Source organism: Sceloporus occidentalis, unplaced genomic scaffold (assembly GCF_023333645.1).
Source record: "Sceloporus occidentalis isolate IW3139 unplaced genomic scaffold, rSceOcc1.0.p SCAF_174, whole genome shotgun sequence".
Lineage (NCBI taxonomy): Eukaryota > Metazoa > Chordata > Lepidosauria > Squamata > Phrynosomatidae > Sceloporus > Sceloporus occidentalis.
In genome coordinates this window covers 1,642,731-1,663,851 of record NW_028317154.1, presented here as the reverse complement: position 1 = coordinate 1,663,851, position 21,121 = coordinate 1,642,731, and the positions used below count along the sequence as shown (strand labels likewise).

Sequence of the window (21,121 nt, the reverse complement as noted above, 5' to 3'; positions counted from 1 at the left end):
TTACTTGGGGGTGCCTGCCTTCTTGGGCGTGGTAGGCCTCTTGCTTTGCCAGAGGTGGCCCTGGATGGTAAAGGCATCAACGCTCATGGACATGGTCTTGCTGGGAATCTGGGTAAATCGTTTCCGGTCCGAGCTGTACTTGTAAATATCCTCGATCATGGAAAGGTTGATTGATCGAGGACCGTAGCCTGCAAGCCGGGTCAGCTCTTCGGTCTCGGGCAAAAATGTGTAAACTGCTCGGAACTGGCAACTACTGTCGCGGAACAGGATCAGAAAGTGGTTGGATTGGCTCTTCTCAATGTCCTGCGGGGGTAGAAAAGAACGAGTTCATCTTAGTATTTAATGGAAAATCCTACCGGATTTAAAAATCCCCAAGCCTTGTAGAGCTAGAAAGGGTTATCGGCCCTTTGGAAACCAAAAGCTTCGCTTAAACGCTTAAATCCTTCTCCATACCATGTGGAGAAAGAAAATGGAACGCTGCTGAAGGTAAAATTCCAACGCTTCGTGAGACTTTACTCCGGCCCTTTATTTATGCTATGCGCATATCCATTATGCATGAACATGCAACAACAACAAAAAAAAAAAACATGCAACAGTAATGACTAACCTCTAGAACTTTGTTCTTCTGGGGTTCGTTGACTTTGCCCGCAAGGCAGCAGTGAGACAAAGCATTGTGTATGATAAACTTGTTTGATTTGGCGCTTGGCTCTTTATACAGACGAGGACCTGTGTGGGCAGAGGTACGGCTGTTAGACACAGAATGCACAGGAGGAAGAGTCGGTAGACCGCGTCGGTCCCTTGTCGAGAGGCGGTCGGCGCGGTCAGGCCTTCTGACTTATCATGGCAGTTACAGGTTAATACATCAGCCAGTGAAGTGAAGTCGCCGTATTACCTGTGTACTCTGGGATGGAAGCTGGGGATGAGGCGGTGGAGCCGGTGTCCCAATCTTTGTCACCATTCTGAGTAAACAGACCACGACTTGGTGACATCAGACCAGAGGGAGAGACCGCTCTGAAATAATAAGACATCGCAGGTTAGTGAGGACACAGAAATAAGAACGGTGACAAGAAGCGACAATGTCTATTTGCATTTCATTTGTCCCCCCACAACCACAGCATTTATCAGTATTTTAATATAGTTTATAAACTACCAGTCTACCCAAACGCTTAACGTTCGTATCCAAAGTGTTTTCTCACTAGCACACTGATAAAATATTACATTTTAGCAAACACCATTTCACCACTGTTTAAAATTCACGTCAAGTCATCCGTTTAATCACTCATATCCCAAGCGTTATCTCGCCGATTTATTGGATAATCATATCGGGGTTCCCCCGACTGCAAGAAGTCACAGCATTCATTTTAATAACATTTCCAATATCAATCACTGAAACGTTCTGGATTAGAATATACTTTTGCGATTGTGGCGGCAGCGCAATGTGATTTGCGTAGAGGTTTTAAACACATGTCCACAAGACAGGGGATACCTATAAAAAAAAACAAAAAAAAAAAAAAAACCCAAAAAAACGGAACCTTTACTGCCTACAGAGACTCCGAATCAACTTGTGATATTGAGAGGCACCATCTTTCTATACATCCATGGCAGGTGTCAAATGTTACAATAAAAGGACTACTTGTAAGCTTGCGAGCCGGGCTCTCTCCACCTAATGTATCGGTTTGTCTTAGTCTGTCGATTCTCGTCTCGTCGGACCCCTTGAATATATGTATTGTATTAAGTGCTGCGTACATTGTTGGCGCTATATGAATAAAAGATAATAATAATAATAATAATACTTCATTGTCGTGCCCTGTAAATTACCTTGGAGACTTTGGGGACTTCCTCATCGTTCCACTGCCATTGTCATTCCCCACAGTGGAGAGCGACATCGTAGACTGCGAGTAAACTTTACTTAGCTTGGAACCTGAAACCAGCATAGAGAATATTACTTACACAATTTCTGAGCGAGGTATCACCCCCCACAAATAAAACCCCAAAAACCCCATGATAAACCAGCCTTCCTGACATGTCCCAAAGTTTAGTGCAACCAACACAAATATAACGCAATCAATACATTTGGGTAAACCTGGCTGCCATTTTGTTTTCCTGACTGGAGGCAGGCGAGGTGGAGAATGGCTCAGCCAAAGTGCCAAAAACTGATTTTGCGTTGGATGATCTAAAAGATTTACGTTGCAAGCACCGCACCCTGCCCTGGAAGCAAATTCTGTAGGTTAAATGTCAGCATGGTGATGAGCTACGCTACTGGCTGCCACCGGCTACACATATGAAACAAAGGAAATATTCAAGGATGTCTATGTGAGGCAAAGATTTACATGTTTATGTTATCTAACCAATGAGAATTCACCGGTTACCTTTTTACAACCATCTGCAGGTGGGGATTAAGTGAATATATGCTTTGCATGGCCAGTGACCCTATGTGGAACTTATTCTGGCCTGTATATAATGGCGTGCAATAACCAGTTTAAATACATTCTATTCATTAAATTAATTTTATTTATTAAATTTATTTATCCGAGATGGGGCTAATGCATGATAAAAAAGGGACATCAGACAAATTCTGCAAGGCCATCGTCTCCATTTTTTTTTTTTTAGCCTCTCCCACTGTTTTGTAAAACTCTCAAAAAAAAAAAAAAAAAAAAAAAAAAAAAAAAAAGGATAACTCATATGCAACAATATCAAAATTTCACTCTAATATAAAGACACCCTTTCTAGGGCATTTTCGAGGTTTCCACGCAGACCGCTTCCCACGGGATGGAACGCACAAGAGAATGCTGCGGCATCCCTCCTATCATCATTCCACATTCTTACCCAGCAAGCCCCTCACAGGGCTCCGGGAGATGACAGAATCGTCATGGAACACAGTCTTGGGGCGTTGTTTCTTTACTGCGCGGACCGTCATGGGTTTCTGCCGCAGGACTTTGTCCAGATCTTCCATGATCTTCAGCTGGTGCCTGCGCTGGTACTCCATTCTTGTGAAGTCCCCTCTGCGTGACACAACCTCCTCTTCCTTGCGTGATTGTTCCTCTGGCTGTCGGCTAAAGAAAGTATAAAACGTTACAATGTCCATGTTGGGCCATCCTTATGTGCTATTCTAGGTGTGATCTATCATAGAACAAGCTGTGCTGGTCAATGACGATTTCTAATAACACCTACGTGGCTACTGGTTCCTTTGCTTCTTTCTTCTCCTTCTCTTCCTCCTGCCACTGTTTCCTCTTCTTCGCTTCCTCCACCCTCTTCTGTTGCTTCTCTAATAAGGCTGCACGCCTCTGAGCCATTTCTCCCTCTGTCCGCTCATTAGCCTAGAGAATATATCAAATAAAAAAACAAACTATTAAAGAAGTAGAACGGGACTATACCCAAAACCCATCCTTATCCAGCATGAACATCAACTCTCCAGAAAGCTCAGTGACCTTAAAGCGTCAGGGCTAACAATTCATCGAGGCATTCGTCTGTAGGGATCTCAGACATCTGTCAGGCATCATAAGAAGCAGGATGATGTTTGGAGTTAACAGAAACAACTAATCTCCCCAAACACATACGCAGTAAGATTATGGAGAGAATATATTCTAATATTATTTATCACACATTTTCTACAAATCCCCATCTCATTAACCCCTTTGTCCCTGCATATTAAAAGGGTCACTTCTGAAATATCAGAAAGAAAAAAAAAAATATCCCCCCCCCCCCTTTTCATCTATAAAACATATTGTACAGTTATATAAGCTTTAGCAAAAAAAATTAAAAAAATAAAAATAAGATAGATCTGCTTTAGGTAATGAATAGATCCCTAAGGATTTCTTGATTACGATGGTTCTAGTTCCAAAAAGGAGTGATCAAAAATTGTGGAATAATCACCTTCAGGCTTCTGTCTTCCGGTTTTAAGTATGTCAAACTTGTACTTGCTGAACTTAATTCACAGATAGATGCAAAAAATAAAAATGTATTAACTAGCTCAAAGTCACGTCGTGGTACAAAACCAGGTTTCCTCACTTTAACGAAAGTCAAGGTCCCCCATATTAATGTAAGCACTCAGAGGTCAAGAACCAAATTATCAATACATGAACATAAGAAAACGTCAATGCTTCGCCATTGGTTTATTACCTTGAAAAAGAATCCGACTCCTTTCTGTGAATTGTCCTCTCCGGGGGTTCCCTCCAAAGAATCGATTCCCTCCATTTCAGAATCGTCGGTGACTCTCAGTTCAGACAGCGGGATTTCAATTAGACTGCTCCTCTTCTCCTCCGCCTCTTCCTCGGCCGTATTCCCCAAGCCGGTGCTTTGCGGGACAACAGAGGCTACAGGACGGACATTCCCATAGCCCTCGTAAATCGGTATCGTGTTTGTATCTTCCGTTTCTTTTTTCTCTCTTTCTGAGAAATATATGGAAGACCGTGTCTGCATCGGCACTTTGCTTGGGGAGAATTTGCGCAGGTGAGGTATGGTATCCACGTTTTGCGGAGGAGTGAGTACTCGATTGAGAGGGGGAATCTTGAGCTCAACTGGTCTATTCTGCTTGGGACTCTTAGGGGTAAAAGGTAGTATCTGATGAGATCTTCTAGCATTGGGCTGAGGAGACTTTGGAGCCAGGCGCGATGGCGATTGAGAAGGAGATGCAGGAGATGAGGAGCGAGGAGCTTGTATTTCCCTCGTGAGTCTTGTGGGAGGGGAGGATTTTGGCCGATGTGCTGGCGGTGATGGCTTCGGAGCCGGTATGACCCAAGCTTTACTTTCCTTTATCATGAGCTTTTCCTGCTGCTCGGACAATCTTTTCATGTCCGACTGGAGAGACGACAGAGCTGTGTTTAGCTTGGCTACAGCGCGGTTGTAGTCGCCCAGATTATTATCCAGTCCAGCTTTTGCCACCTCTGGAGAAAAGCTAACCTGCTTGTCTCCTCTCGATTTTAACCCTTCTTGCATCTTCTCATCATTTTTATCCTCTTCCCCACTCGGCTTCTGTCTCTCAAGTTCTTCGATTTCTTTTGGAAGGCCATCATCTGGAGACATTTTGTCATCCCCCTCCATACCTTCGTCAGCTTCCTCTAATCCATCCTTCCTTTTTAGTTGGAGGAAGGCAGTCTTTCCAAGTTGTTGACGGTGCTTAGCAAAAATGGCTTCTATTCGCTTCTTCTGGGCCTCAATGGCTCTCCTTTTCTCTTCAAGCCGAGCACCCAGCTGGCTCATCTCAGAATTCAAGGCCGGACTCTTCACTGGAGATTCCTCAGCCTTTTGGGCCCATGTTGTGGTGGAAGGGCTGACAGAAAGCGAAGACGGAGAACCTTCTGACGTAACTTTGGCATCCAGCTTTTTCTTACGCTCTGCGAAACTGGTCATTTTAGTACCTGAACCAGCACAAGAATCTGCTTGAGAGCTGAGTGAGCTTCGACTAGACTCTTGAGCTAACCTGGTTTCCTCTGCATCAGAATCCAAGCTGTTGTCCCTCAGCACAGAGTCATCATCTCTTGAAAGCCTTCTTGAGCTATCGTGCGTCCTGTAGACACCAACATTTGGGTTCACTACCTCCTCATCCACCTTCAACGGTTTAGGCTCCTCGGGAGAATGAAGGTAAAATCCATCTGGAGCACCCTCTGGAAGAAGCCTAGTTTCTGAGCTGTGGATGATTTGTAGTGCTTCTTCAATGGTGGGAAGGTCCGCCTGCACTCCAGAGCCGCTCCCAGATTTCTCCTGAGCTTGAAGGTCAGGGCTGCCCTTTCCAGTGAGTGGAACCTTCTTGAACGTACGCGGCTGAATTGGACTTTCTGCTGGATCTTCAGGAGCGGTATAGGTAGCTCGAGTAACGCTTTTAGGGGACGATGGAGCATAGGCAGGTTGAGTAAGGCTGTCTGAACTCACAGAACGCAGAATATTTACCGGGTTCCCCATCACGATATCTACATCACTGTCCAAACCAAAGGGGATGCTGAAAGAGACAGCTTGGGACAACGGGTGACTGTAGAGAAATTAAAAAGAAAAAAAAAAAAAACAAGTTTACCAATTACACAAGATTACAGCGCAATGCTATTTTAAAGTGAAATTACATTCCTAGTTGGTAACAAAATGTTAATTGTGGTCTAAACAGGGACGTCTGAATGATAAAGACACAAGAGTACTCCTCTTTTTAAACCATATCCTTACTGCAAACTTAATGGGAAGGAATAATCCCAAAGGAGCAAATTTAGCAAAGATGAACTTTCATTGGCTAACGGAATTGCAATACATTGCAAACTATAAGACTACTCGAGTGTCTTCTTCAGGCATATTAGTCATTATTATTATTGGTATACTATGCCTGACCAAAGTAGATTGTTTTTTGGGTTTTTATTCCCACAGCTATTATGGTATTCGATTTATGCAAGAGAAGGGAATTAAGGTGGCCTTTTCTATGTCTTACACATAAGGTGGGTTTTACACATGCATTGCTTATTTTAATTTATAAAAACGCCAATACATGTGTACAGGACTGTAAAACATAGGAATTAGGAACATTACAATTGTCAATTTTAAAAGTATTGATGATATTAGAGTAAAGAAAAAAGTCCTATCCCGAACCTTTATCAAACACAGGACGCTGAAGACATCAATGTGTCTGAAACACCAGGAAGAATTGAGTAATTGTTCATAATTTTGTATGTATAAAGACGCCACTTATGTTCATGTAATCCATTAGTTACCCGACCATAAAAGATTTTTACCTCAACGGGTTTTTCACCCAAGTCTTTCCAAATCCTTCCATGTGGGACATTGAGGAGGAGTGAGGCAGAGACCCTGGAAGATAGCGTGGACGTATTTGAACTCTTCTCCCAATAAGCCATTATGTCACATAGCGGTATGACATCACAAAAATAAAATAAAAAAATAGCTCCCATACAATGGGTCATCAGGGCTAATACCCCCACACAGTAACATATGGGCTTACCTGTGGTTCCAGGTCTGAAATTAAAAACCGGAGAGCCACTGGGAAAACATAAAAGGGAAAGTTTAAAACAGAGCAAAAATGAAGCAGTGTGAAAATTAGGGAAAACAAAAATGTGGGTCTAGGGGAGAATTGCAAGAGAGAGAGAGAGCAGGGACGGGATCTGTATCATGTGAAGGATTAGAACTCTTCTACAAGATGAGTTGATACAAGAAAAACAGGAAAAGTAGTAGTCGCATAAGCTTTTGGGACTTCAGGGAGCTCTTCAGAATCATTTCCATTTGAAAAGCCGATTCCCGTGCTGGTGGCGTGTTTGTTGAGGAACACAAAATAATGACGCCTCACATAACGCGCCTAAACTTCTCCACCCTTACTGTTAGCATTCTGCTTATATTCCTCATATAGCCGAGAGGTATGTATTGACTTTTAGCCGTAACGGAAAGGCTTGGGTTCAGGATATTTGGATAGATGGTGAATGGGGCTTTTGTAAACCAGCTCTTCAACGCTAGCGATACTATGAATACATACCCCCCGCTGTTTGCACTTGTAGGAGTGGTAGTTTCACTGCTCGTGTTCAAGTCTGAAAGAGGAAGACATTAGGATATTAGACCTTGGCTATAAGCATGATAAAGTCTACACAAGCCCACACAGACCTCGTCCTTTGATCTGTCCCTCAACACACAACAGGTGGAGGGCAAAGTGGTAGCACAATCAGCAGGGCTGGAAAGTTTAAAGACCCAATATGAAGGGATGACCCCAAAAGGGGGGGGGTTCAGAATAAACCATCCTATAGCCACTCTAAGCATACCTTTAGGCTGGACGAAGTCCGGTTTAGTCACCTCAAAGCACAGGTACAGTTCAGCTAAGAGAGTGAGGAGATTCACCTATTCGGGCAAAAGACAAATCAAAATAGTGAATTAGAGAAGGGAGGGGAGGTTACGGAGAAAGACAGGAATGAGATTAAGAGGGAAGAGTGGAATGGTCAAGACAGGATGGGAACAAGGAAAGAGAAGGCATTTACATAACGGATTCAAGAGGTGGCTCGGGGGTAAGGAGGCAGTATGAACTATTACCCTCAGTGCCGTGGGCACATACAGTAGATCTTCCAGCGAGAGAGGGCAGAGAGGAGGCAGATGCTGAGTGTAGAACTCTCTGAGGATCTGGAGGTTATAAAGACTATCGGCCACTGACATGGTGTCCTTCAGACAGACATCTGAGGAAAAGAAAGACAGTGATAAGGAGTAGATCTTGGAATCTATGATCTACTGAAGACATCCACCTATGGAAGAATCAACGTTCTGCTGCAGAAGTCAATATAAAGGCCACCTTTAAGGAACCCTTCCGAGACCATGCAGATCCTCCCCTAACCTATGAAAGCCACCGGCAATTCCCTTCACAATCCTCTACGGACGGTCATTTCCAAAGTTGCCAATCGGCCTGAATATTCCATAAATGCAGCGTTGTTTGCACAAACTACCCTTTATATTTGAAACCACTGAAGTTCCCCAGCCTTCCTTGTGCCCTCCAAAGTGTTTCCATGTGAAATGCATATCACCCTGTCCAGACTAGCATGTAACCCTGGCACTGATGGCCAACAGATGTTACGAAAAAAAATGGCCATAAATATCCCTTTAATTAGAGGCTCTCCTCTACTCCGTGTACAGAATAAAAATATATTTATTAACATGGTTAAGGTGTTGCTTTCATTTTACCAATACAGAATTTCCCTCTTTCCCAAATTACAGGAACAATTCAAACAATAGTACAGATTGTAACGCAGATGTCTGCAGATTCAGCCAAAGTGCAAAATTAGTGCTTTTTGGATACCTAGTATTTTTGGAACTTAAATATGTGTGAACTTGATATAATGTTAAAATTGCTTCAAGTAACAATTCATTTTTTAAACTCTGGTTTTCAATGTTTCACTAAGTACTCACCTTGCAGTCGGAGCTCTGCGGGGCAGTAATAGTGGATGATGGCCGCTAGCGCGCTCCCATTAGACAGGTCCCTCAGGGAGGAGACATTTGGGAAGCAAGGAGTCTGTCTCGAGAGCGCCTTATCCTTCCGATAACGAATCTGCCAGAAAAACGAGGGCGAAATTTCTATAATTTAATACATGCACAAGTCTGACTGACACACTCAACATCTACACAAGGATCACACGAGGGAGGCTTTTGGTACTTTGGGCGCCCAAGTATAATCTTCCTTATCCAGAGGCTTTTCTGTATTATAGCGTTGCCAAAATAGGGTCACCACCCAAAAACTCTATGGCTCACCCAGTGATTATTAATAATATTAATAATAATAAATGTGCCCCCCTCCCCCAACATACTGCTTTACAAACCCTTTAATTATAGAGGAGTTAACAACCCCCCAGCATCACATCCAGGGTGTAGTTGTGAAATCTAGATTTATTACCCCGATGCTTATTATCGTTGCACTGGGACCGTCATATGTTAATCCTTACACAAAATGCAAGACATTGTCTGGACTTGACATGCAGCCACTACAAAAAGGTGTGAACGCACAAACAAAACGCTACGCGTACGCATTCAGCAAGCTGCAAAGTAATAGAAATAAAAAAGTAAAAGTGAATGGCGTTTCCAAGTTAATAGATAGATTAATGGAACATTCAGAGAAAAATGGATGCGTTCAACAAATCTGTTTTTCTTCCAATTATATTTATAATGCCGTATCGATTAAAAGCGAGTCTGCGTGTTGTAAGGCGTACCAAAGCTATAAGCCGGGCAGCCCTTAGGTACAAAAGGTATGAATAGAGGGCCCGAATCAGACCGTGGGGCAAAGTCGTTAGAAAAATTAAATTTGCCTTTATTTTAGGGGTGCAACAAAACGGACATCTGCTAAAGCAGGTCAAGAAACGTTGCGATGAGAGCGTCTGATAATGACACTACAGCAAACAAAGGCAAACGCAACATTGACATCCAATATCAAACATACAGGTCCTGTTTTTAATTTAAAAAAAAAAGGAGCCGGTCGATGGAAATTTCCATGATGTCCTAAGAGTGGGGTCAACTCCATTTAGTACATTTAAACCAACCAGCCCTCACTGACGCATCTTGTGGAAGAGTTCTAATGATACAGATTCCCTGTTCTCCCCTAGCAGACACCAAGGGTATATGATGTCACTGCCGGAGCAGAGAAAACAAAGGACAAAAGACAGATGCTATCAGAGGCAATGACCTCATGCTCCCTTCCCTAAAGTCCATCTTCACAACCCATCGATTTGATGGAAGCCAATTGTGTAAAGGGAAAGATGTACGCTTATTGGGTCCGGAATGCCCCGCACCAGCAGAACATGTTCACCAGTTCCACATTGAGCAACCCACTGCCGGCTTCATTTTCACCCTGGAGCAAGGCATTGAGGAGCAGCATGGATCATTATACCTCTCTTTGGGTTTTTTGGTTTTTTTACTATATGAAGAGCTGGTGGTAGAGTTGCTGTCCTCATTTCTTTATGAAGGGTAAACACTGGCAAGGAATGGCCGAGGTGGACCTGTATAATGCATAACTAATCGGGTGATGAGACCAAAAGGAATCTCAACGCAGCAGAAGCTCACCGGCGTTGGTTCTTCATAATGTATGGTGAAGTTAAGGACCTGAAACACAACCCTCCCTTTTTACTGGGATTACACAGCCCAACTTTGCTTTAGGTTAAATTATCACTTGGCTATCCATCGCATTGATTGGTGATTGGAGTGTTCATGACATATAAAGGGTGGACTTCCAATCTTTATAATTCATGTCCATCAAGCATTAAAGATGGAACATATAAACACGCAGAGCAAGGCACACAACAAGACGGGCTGGGTAGTGTGACTGGTGAAAAATCCAAGTAGATCTAAGTATTGCGTAATCTTATTACACGCAGTGGCTGCAAGGACCAAACCCGTCACAAGGTGTCCTCGTTGTACAGCCGGTACATGGGGGGGGGGGGGGATAAAGAAGACCAATGACTAAGAAAGGGTGACCTAACATGTCACTCCATACAACGAGAGGTTAAAATATAAAGAAACCTGTATTCAGGGACCCAATAAGAGGCGGTCATGGTGTCCAGGAAGCCGACGGAAACATGGATGTCACAATCTAGTTGGCGATTTCACTGCTTAAGTATTATTTTTAGACCGTTCATATTAAATTATGACCTAGGTCAGTGCTGTCCAATTATTTTATTTTTATTTTATTTTTTATTTTATTTTTTACGTCAGAAGCTTTGGCTGGTGGTCAAAACATGTGAAATATAATTTTTCCTTTTTTGATAAAGGCAGGGGGCTCCAAAAAGCTCTTCTGTAAGTACAATAATTTGGACAACAATAATCAAGACTATATAAAAAGGAAGAAATACAGGTTTGAGGAAAAAAAAAATGAACATTCTAAAAGTATTTTTTTATTAAAAATAAAGGATATAAAGATTTTTTTTGGAAATGCAGGCGTGCACAATACGTTACCACGGGAGGCTTATTCCCAGACTCCTTTAAACAAAAAGCGATGGCATGCTAAATGCAACGGAAAAGAGCAACGGAGATAGTCAGGGGGGCTTCGGTTAGGGGGAAGGGGATGATAGAATGAAAGACAGAGATGCAGAAAGGAAGGGGTTAAAGCAGTAGCATCTTTTTCTCAAGTACGTATTGGTGGCAGCGGTGGGATCGCGAGACAAAAACGCATCGTCAGGTGGCAAAAAAAAAAAATTGGTATAGATTAAAGATCAAAAGGCGATATTTGGAAAAGGTTGAAATTTGGTCAATGAGACAGAAATTGATGTAACATCAAAAAGAAAATAAGACATATCGCTGCACGTAAAAAAAAAAAAAATATTAAGCACGGCTTTTAATGCAACCATGTAATATGATGAAGGTATGACAAAAATACTATTCATTTTTTAACAAAGGAAATTGGCGGGAAACGAATGAACCCTTCCTCAGGGTTCCTTCTCAAAATGTGCTAGTGTGGTGGAGGCTAAAGAGGCTACAAACTTTAAAAGTCATGTTTTGTCTTTTACAGTAATAAATGTTATTTTCAAGCATTCTGTTTCTATAAAAAAAAAATAAAAAAAAAATCAGTGGTTCTGCCAACAGCTTCCCACTATGTGCTCACTAAAAATTAAAAACAATAAACACTTCAGGGGTGTTAACAGCAAGAGGTCGTTCAATAAAAATGTTGCCATAGCAACTAAAAAAAGATTTTTAGGGCCTGTGTTTAAAAATGAAACCAAACGCAATTTATATACCCTCCAAAAATCTAAAAACATTTTTTTACTAAATTAAAAAAATGAATAACTGCTTTAATGCCCTCCAGTCATCCTCTGAGAAAAATGTTTTCAGAGGGTGGGGGGAATGAAGACATTATGAAATAAGGAGGATTTCAGTCACAGACATGCAGCAATTGAGATACTAAAGGAGGAAAGGAGATGGAATCTCAAAACGCATCGCCTCTTAGCCCACGAGATAATCACAAAAAACTAATCAATCAACCCAAGACCCCAACATATGAAAAGCGGCCATGCCAACACTTGTTAAACATGGGTCCTTTCGAACACGAAAGGGCCATTTTAATCCACGGGCGACCATAAATGTGAATTCTCAATGAACCAAGAGCTGAGGCAGGTCACTAGTAGGGTTGCAAAGGATTCTGGGATATACAGAAGGAAAACATTTTCATATACAGAGATAAACGCAAACACAAAAAAATATATAAAAAAAATTGTAATAAAAAGTTACAAAAACCATGAGAAACAAAAAACAAGAGTAAGAAAATATATATGACAAAGATTACTAGTTACTTATTAAGTAAATTTAAATACATAAAAAAAACGGCACATAACATTGTCCTATCCCACAATCCTTTACAACAGAAATTTGCATGCAAATCCTATGACATTCGGTTTATGTACGCAGGCAGTAGCTCCAGTGATGCGACAAGAGGGGTAACTGCCTGGCACACAAAGAAACGGGGTCATGGAAGAGGGGAAACGAGAAAAAGCCACTTACAGGAACGAGCTTCCAGTACCAGCGGGAAGGGCACTGGGGAGGAAGAAAAATAAGGAAAAGGGAGGAAAGATGTGTGGAGTGAAGTAAGGAGAGCAAGAGAACATTAAAAAGGAGAGAGCGAGAAAGAATGTGATAGAAAAAAATGAGAGAATGGAGAGAGTGAGAAAAAAGAAAAAAGGTCAAAAGATAGAAAAATGTGTGGAAGAGAAGAGAGAGAGAGAAAGAGAATGAAGGGGCAGAGAGGGAGAAGAAAGGGACATAGAAATAGGTAGATTGAATAAATATACAGCTGGTATTACAATAGTAATAATAATAATAATAATAATAATAATAATATTTCTTAACATGGGACAGACTTAATTAGAAGGTGGACACACATTCGGAACATAAGAATTGCAGACGGACACAGGTACTTTGTTAAGGGCCCCCAGAACCCGAATCCACCAGGTGGTGGGCCAGCACTGAACGGGGAAGTGACATGATGTAATCTGCTGGGGTACAATTCGCCCCCTAACTTCTGGACACAACTAGATGGTACATGTTTAATGTGACCTAGATTTCCTATAAAGCCTATTAAAATTTTAATTTGAAAAAGTCTGTGAAGTGTTTCCAGACAGACAGGAGCTGCAGAAGCCAAGCAGGAACGAGAAGACATTACAAAGATCCCCATGGATACGTTACAACATATATTTTACATAGAGACCAGAAATAAAAGACACATAAATGATGTGGGCCTAGGGGGCGACAGAGCATAGTATCTCACTAACCCCAATCAGGAGTCTGAGTTACCCCAAAACTGAACAAGGACACAGTCTGCATACTGTTTGGCCAATTGGAGCGGACTGTGTAATAAGATGGCAACATGTTGGACTGCAAAGGGTGGTACAAGAGAAGATGGAGACGGGTACCTCTGCAATTTAGGGAACGCTCATCAGACTGGTAATACACAATGGTCCACATACAGGTATATCAAGATGTTCTATGGCTGCTGAAGTAGAAAAACATATCAATTTACACTTACCCCAGCTTGATTCTGCCCCTCTGGGGCAGGCAGCTGCTTTCTCCCATGTTCTCTCTCAGCCTCTTCCAGAAGCTGCTGATTTACCTAGGAGCAGCAATATAGAATGAAAAAAAAAAAACCATCAGTGAGCAACAAAAATGAAGACATTAAAAAGGAGGTCTTCTAAAGGAGAAGGACGGGGAGAAACTAATTCAGAATGAGGTCTTCTAAAGGAGGATGAGGAGAAAACAATTCAGAATGAGGTCTTCTAAAGGAGAAGGATGGGGAGAAAACAATGCAGAATGAGGTCTTCTAAAGGAGAAGGAGAGACTTTAAAGAAGTAGTCATGAGAAAGTCTACCTTATCAACCCAAGCAAGAAGTTGTGTCTCCACGCCCCCAATTCCAGGTTCCGCCCCTGGTAGGAGGGGCTGAACACAATGAATGGAGTAAATGGTCATGAGTGCATCAATAACAGCAAGGTGAGCGGCCTGTGAGAAGAAAAAAAAAAATAAAAAAAAAAATAAAAAAAAAAAAGATAATTATTAGAGGTTCTACAAGGTGGAAAGTACTTCTAACAGCTAGAAGAACCAGCTGGTCTAACCCATGCAGTTTGGCCAGAGGAGGTGATGAGTGAAGATGCGAGGAGCAGGTCATTGTTGGATCTTAGAGGGCGGATGGAGTATATTTGCTGATGAGCATACCTGGGAACTTCTCGGCTCCAGCTACTCGGAGCCTTCCCTTGCGGGACGCGACCAGGACCGCTGACGTCGGGGGGGGGGGGGGGGGGGGGGCACACCCAGATGTAAAGGAAAAAATGAGCGTGGAGCGGGCATGTGGAGGATTCGGGTCTTGACCCGAAGAACCGGAGGAGGAGTGCTCACCCGGCAATCTCCGGGCCAAACCCGGAGAGTTCCCAGGTATGCTGATGAGGGAGGATAGGTAGAGGGGAGCGGTGTTAGTGAGAGCTTTGTAGGATAGAGTGAGTATTTTGAATTAAATTCTGCTATGGATGGGGAGCCAGTGGAGGGACTCGCAGAGAGGTGCGGCAGATGCAGAGCGTCGGGTGAGAGATAGATTAGTCTGGCAGAGGCATTGAGGACAGACTGGAGGGGGGATAGTCGGGAAGTAGGTTGTTGCAGTAGTCTAGACGGGAGATTACGAGGGAGTGGATTCGTTGTTTTGTAGCCAGAGGAGCAGCGCAGTTTAGCGGAGCAGGCCTTGACAGAGCTAGGAGGAGGGCTTTAAGGGTTTGTAATGGATTGGGATTGGTGGTAGTTTTTTTTTTTGTTTTTTTTTTATAGGTGGGGTTTCTAGTTTAGGTATATATAGGCGGTCATTTTAGATCCAATTAATTTGAACCACTTACCTGTTTTTGTCCCACCCTCCCTCCCTGTTTTTAGGTTTTTTCTTTTTGCCTCGCTTGGTCACAGCGGCGGGGCTGGATTGGTTAGGTGGGGGGTAGAATGGGGATGTTTTGGTTGGTTATGGTTGTCTGATTGGTTCGTTTGGTAGGTTTCGAGCTGGTCTGTGGCTCAGAACCCGGGGTGGTAGGGGTATCTCGGTATGCCCCTACTGTTGGTTTGGGGTGTTAGTGTGCGCCTCACTGGTATGGTGAGGTTTATGTGTTATAATTTGGAGGTCATTGTCTATGTGTTGACATGTGGGGGATGTGTGACGGTTATATTGTGTGTTATTGGTTGTAGACAATGACTTATTGTTTTGGAATGTTGTATATATGTTTATATCATACATATATGTTAATATATTTATTTTGTTATGGTTTATAATTAAAGCTGTGGACAATTATTTTCCAACATATCTGTGTGGTCTCCGTTATTGGGTTCACGGTGGGGGGAGAATATTTTTGGTGTCCTTTCCAAGCCCTATCTCGATGATGCGCCTGTCACGCGGTGCTGGCAGTCAGGAATGGATGCATTTTGGAAATGTTGCGTAGTTGGTTGCGGCAGGATTAAGAGAGTGATTTGATGTGAGGGATAAAAGATTTGAAGGTTTGAGTCTAAGGTCACTCCAAGGTAGCAGACTCGTGGCATATTATATATATATATATATATATTAAATGTATAAAATTACAAAAAAAGGACCAAGAACAAAAGAGGGGCAACGGTGGGCATCATTAACTGTGAGTGCCAGGAGTAGGCAGCCCCCAACAAGTAAACCTACTAAGTTTATATTTTAGGGTCATGTCACAGACCAGCGCTACTCTTCCGTGGACACATCTGGCCGAGCGACCCAGAGCTCTGAAAATCTTAAAGGGGGGGGGGGGTGTCGGCAAACCCCGGATATCAGGATATCCGAGAAGGGACAGATTGTGGTTTGTTTTTGGAAAATGGATACTGGGCACTGACATTTCTATTCTGGAGGTATTTAGATGTATTTACTATTTAGGTGTACCCCTACTTAAAAGTGGTTAGTGGTTACATGACCACAATGTGCTCCACATGCCGGCAATTTTTTTTTTTTTTTTTATTTTTTTTTAAACTTAAATTTTTCTCCTACACTGAGCCTGGAGGCAAAAAGTGAAACCTGAGCCACCGAGAAGTATACGCTCGTTCTACACACGGCCGAGAGCCTTCTGTGGGTATGACCGGCTTGCTTTTATTTGTTAATAAACTTGGTTTTGTTCTTCCAAACCTTTTAAGAAATTTCAAATAATTCTGTGCGTTTTGAAAGACATTCTGTAGACCCTCTAGCATCTCCAGGGTTAATGCAGAGTTTAGCCTTATTCCAAAAAAAATTATAAATAAAAAAAATGCCAGAGGCCACGGCTTAAGAATTGAATCGTACCTTTCAAGGCTTCAAAGACCGAAATAGGCAACATTTAGCGTAATGAAATTTACATTCCAAAGACGCCACAACCTGTATTGTGTAACCGCTCAGCATTCCTCATGTGACAGTTGTGTTATTTTATGATACACGTCATGTGATGCCGACTGTAAGTCTTATCTCTCCAGCTCGCCATAAAAACTACCCGGAGCTCCCCGTCTTCGGAGAGAGAGAGGCTCCTCAAGGGGCGACCCGAGCCCCATATAGCATTAAATTTTAACTCAGAGAGATCCCAGGTATGAGATTAAGAGGACTGTAGGTTGTTACCCCTACTTTGGGTCACAGCCAGAATATAAAAAAGTCTGAGGACCACCCTATCAAAAGTAAAAAGAACGCGGACAGGTAGAAGAATTATCCCAGTCAGGTTGTCCTCTATCTCCTCTTCTATATTACTGGCCACTTGTATGTGCCATAAGCCGGGTATCCCGTACCAGGGACCTGTTATAAAGTAGAGGTTGCTTTGTACGCTCAGGTGACGTTTCCTGTTACAAGAGACGGGACAGAGCAAAAACAGCAGCAAAGCACAGGGACGCGGTCGGATGAGAGCGAGCAAATAAAAGCGACGGAGGTCACTGCCAGAATTAGAGCAGATCCGGTGTGCAAAGTGCAGAGGGATCTGCAGGAAGCCGTCTTTGTTTGACTATTCCCAGCAGAACTTACTCTGGGACATTTAGAGATGGGGGGGGGGATGTTTGGGATCAGTGGCGTAACACAAATCAATCGCCCTGTTTTGGATTTAAATGGAGGTGTTTTACGGGTGAGCCTTTGGGTTACTGGTACAGGACTTCTTTGGCGCATCTCACCATACCATATCTCAGACACACACGAACACGTAAAGTTGCTTTACACACACACACACACTATAACACCAAACGCTAACACATAAGTCAAAGGGCATCACTAGCACCAGCCCCGAGGGACACATACTTAGACACGGGGTTGCATTGGCCTGTTTTACATTCTCTTACCATACGGATGGGCTTTTCCCTCAGGTCGCTGGTCTTCACGGGCTCTCCCTGCTGCATTGGGGTTAACCCCTTCCGAGTCAGCAGAAGTAGTAGCGCGGCATTATCCCGAGGGGGTGCGGTGTCGTGGTGCAGCGCTTTGCGGTACGTCTTGCAGTACACATCTGCAGACAGCAGGAGGCTGATCACGGCTGGCTTCACGTGTTCCTGTTCATACTGGTCCGTGTAGCAGGGAGAGCACAGCTCCTCAGGCACATCTGGAAGAGATGGACAAAGACCGTGAGTTTGGCTGCCGGCTCACATTCTACGTTCTACACACCGGTACCTGGAACACCAACAACATCTCTATACCTGTCCATTTATACAGAATATCAGACAGCAATCCTGAGTTTTCAGGAAAGTCCTTATATGTTGCATGATACATTAATCTAGCCACCGTAAGATCTCAAACCATGCTTGGTCCTTGCATTACAATCAGGATAGTCTTATACCCATCTCATGTCTTGTTAACTTCTACCACTACTACTGGAAGGGCTTTCCGCTTATCCACCCTCCCCTCAGGAGATCGCTTCCAGTTTTAAAAGCCTCTGGCCAAAAAATCTTACAAGGTGGCGTCCTTTAGTATAAGGGAAACCATAAAATATGTCCGAACCAGGGAATGCTCTCCATACATTCACCTTTAGATACATTTTCGTAAGATTATGACAATTCCAGAGTCTTGCCCATCCACTGAAACAAGGGGCCCCGCAGATCAAAGCGGGCCCCAAACATCTGTTAAGGCCATTTATATGTTAAGGATACCCATGCATGGCGGTCGTAATGGATGTACCTACAGCGACATCGCTTTGGAACCGACATGTGTGTGCCACCAAAGGGTTAATACACCACGCGTGTGCCAGACACAGCTCATTACCCCCGATAATTCAATCCGATGCGATATTTCGTAATAACGTCGGCTCTGCCACAGACACATCCATATGTTTCATTCTGCCGGGGATCTCTTTATAAGCCCTACGCCGTGCAGCAATAAACAAAACAGAGCCCCGCGGCGTCCGGCTCCCGCGGCAGAGCTCCGGGGATATTTGTTTGGGGGGGGGGGGGGTTGATGTCTGGAAAGATACCAGAACGGTCTGTAACGCGTTACTTAGCAATAGGATGCCGGAATCAAAGGAATTAACAGACTGGCAACCGGGGCGACAGATGGTGGGTGGCTCTGAGCGCATGTTCAGGACCGTCGACACAAAAACGCTAAAAGAAACCGTTTTAATATAACAAATATAAAGCATCTCACATAAACCAAAAATATTTGCTTTAATAAAAAAAATGCAATTGGAGGTTGTTTAAATTGGTAAAATAATAGACTGTGATGATACATTTTCATTCACAGCCGGGGGTGGGTTAGCATCGGGCATTTGCCCTACTTGCTACGTGCAATTTCTGTGTCTCCAGTACACAGCGTGAAGCCAGTGCTGGGTGGTGTGTGCACCCACTTCGTACACCTGCCCCTCTTCTACAGCAGTAAAGCCAGCTTCCTCCTTCCTGGCGTGTGATAGGACCGGCCAGTGGTCACATGGTGCAGTCGGTAGAAGCTGCTGCCTGGCCCTCTGCTTTAAGGTAAAGTCTAGGGCTCGAGTTGCTACATCAGGTTCCCCCCGGCCGGGAAGCTGCAGCTGCAGGAACAGAGATACTCTGCGAGGGAGACCTGGTTTTATGGCAGCAGATGTGTACGCACGCGTGCGTGTTTGTGGAGGGATATCCCTCTGTGAACGCATGTGGTCGGGCCTAGTAAGCATGTTTATGCACTATAGATACAGAACTATGCGTCAGTGTATATCGATGTAACGATACAAGGGCGGCACGACTGAGAAAACTTGTGGCTTCTTGGTTATCCATAGGTTAAGAGGTTGTAGCCCTTTAAATACGATTCCTGGGGTATCCGCTAAGAGTCACAGGGGTCCTGCTGGCTTCAAAATGAAGCCATTGGATGTCCTCTTGCTTTTTAAGCACGGGGTGCCAACAGTGTCATAGGGGGGGGGGGGTGTCGGTGCAGCCAGAACCCCTGGAAGCATTTACATGTATTATGACATCATATTAGGGCAAGTATCAATTATGACAAATAAAAAAGAGGTCTTAAAATAAGCAGCTAGCTTACCCCTCCGTTTAATTATCAGATCACATCCAACCTGCTTAGCGTGCAGCTTTTAACACGTTTTATAATAGATGAACAGAATGATGAAACACGCCTGACAGACAGGTACAATTAGCGTTGGGAGGATCAATTTGCTCGGCATGAAGAGACTATTTTTGGAAGGGGAAATACACTTCCAGTGATCTAAGGTATATAGCCTGGCACCAAACCCTGGAACTTTTAATATCTGGCACGGGAATGGTTAAGCACCAGGAATTTATAATCCGAGCGGATTTATCCGACAGGGAGGGGGGAAAACCGTGGAAAGAGGATAATCCGAGTTGGTGATTTTTAACCTTCTGAATAGAGCATGGGAGAAGAGATCCGTGTCACATGAAACACGCACCCTCCCGGGGCACGAGGACAGAGAGCACCGAAACCACACTCACGCCAGAGCTTACCAACGGGGCACTGGCACCACCACATTCACTAAATATATCAACTGGCAACAGTTCCAAAATAGCAATGGGGCAAAAGAATAATATTAATTGAAGTGTCCAATGATCCCGTACAGGAAGCCAAGTCCCCCTCTTTCCTCCCCGAAATCCCTTTTGAATGTTTGCTGGGTATGCGTGTACCGCGGTGTTCGAATACTCCTGACTTAAGACAAGAAACGGTCACATATTGGAACGCTGTATCAGCGCAGGAAACGGCATAAGGGAAAGTCAGAAAAGGGAGGAGAAAGCTATTTTTTTTTTTTTCCTTTTTCCCCACTCTCCATCAAAGGCTCCTTATAGAGAGAGAGGAAAAAAAACAAAAAAAAAAAAAACGTTTCGACCTGTAGTTAATGGGGGGAAATAAATAGGTTCTGTCCCTTCCAATTTAATTAAAAAAAATGTAATAAAAAAATAAAATGATATATTATATACACACACGCACGCACAATTAAACATTTAGAGGATGAAATGGAATGACAGATCTACCGGGGTTTATTTGCTCGACATGCTAGATCCAGCTCTTCCAAACCGATAATGAACACATGCCAGTTTATGATTTAAAAGAAAGAAAGAAAAAAAACAAAAATGGCGTGTGTCATTTTACACACGCAGAACCGGAAAGTAAAACCTCGCCAAACCAGTTTGACACAACCTTTTTTTTTTTTTTTTTTTTTTTTGAAGGCCAAAGTCCGTGGAATTCCAGCCAGAGGGAGAATAAAGACGAAATGTGACCTAGAAAGCGCTTAAAGATTA

At 43.3% G+C, this 21,121-nt stretch overlaps 1 protein-coding gene across 1 annotated transcript; it reads right to left on the bottom strand.

Moving 5' to 3' along the window:
* Positions 1-18,167, bottom strand: LOC149279246 (calmodulin-regulated spectrin-associated protein 3-like). Its single transcript, XM_089501447.1, has 16 exons — positions 18,095-18,167; positions 17,747-18,000; positions 14,294-14,422; positions 13,955-14,038; positions 12,934-12,966; positions 8,866-9,004; positions 8,002-8,141; positions 7,737-7,812; positions 7,457-7,508; positions 4,120-5,965; positions 3,172-3,317; positions 2,827-3,053; positions 1,819-1,921; positions 893-1,011; positions 608-726; positions 1-303 (listed from the first exon to the last, which is right to left on the bottom strand). Exons 1-16 carry the CDS (start codon positions 18,165-18,167, stop codon positions 1-3), a joined length of 3,843 nt encoding a protein of 1,280 aa, XP_089357573.1.
* Positions 18,168-21,121: the final 2,954 nt, after the last annotated feature.

Excerpts from the sequence above, each read along its gene's own strand:
- LOC149279246 (XM_089501447.1), bottom strand. The coding sequence starts at position 18,167 with ATGTATCATGCAACATATAAGGACTTTCCTGAAAACTCAGGATTGCTG. Across the intron at positions 3,318-4,119 it reads GAGTCGGATTCTTTTTCAAG|GCTAATGAGCGGACAGAGGG; the intron begins GTAATAAACCAA and ends TATATTCTCTAG. Across the intron at positions 1,922-2,826 it reads CCCTGTGAGGGGCTTGCTGG|GTTCCAAGCTAAGTAAAGTT; the intron begins GTAAGAATGTGG and ends TGCTGGTTTCAG.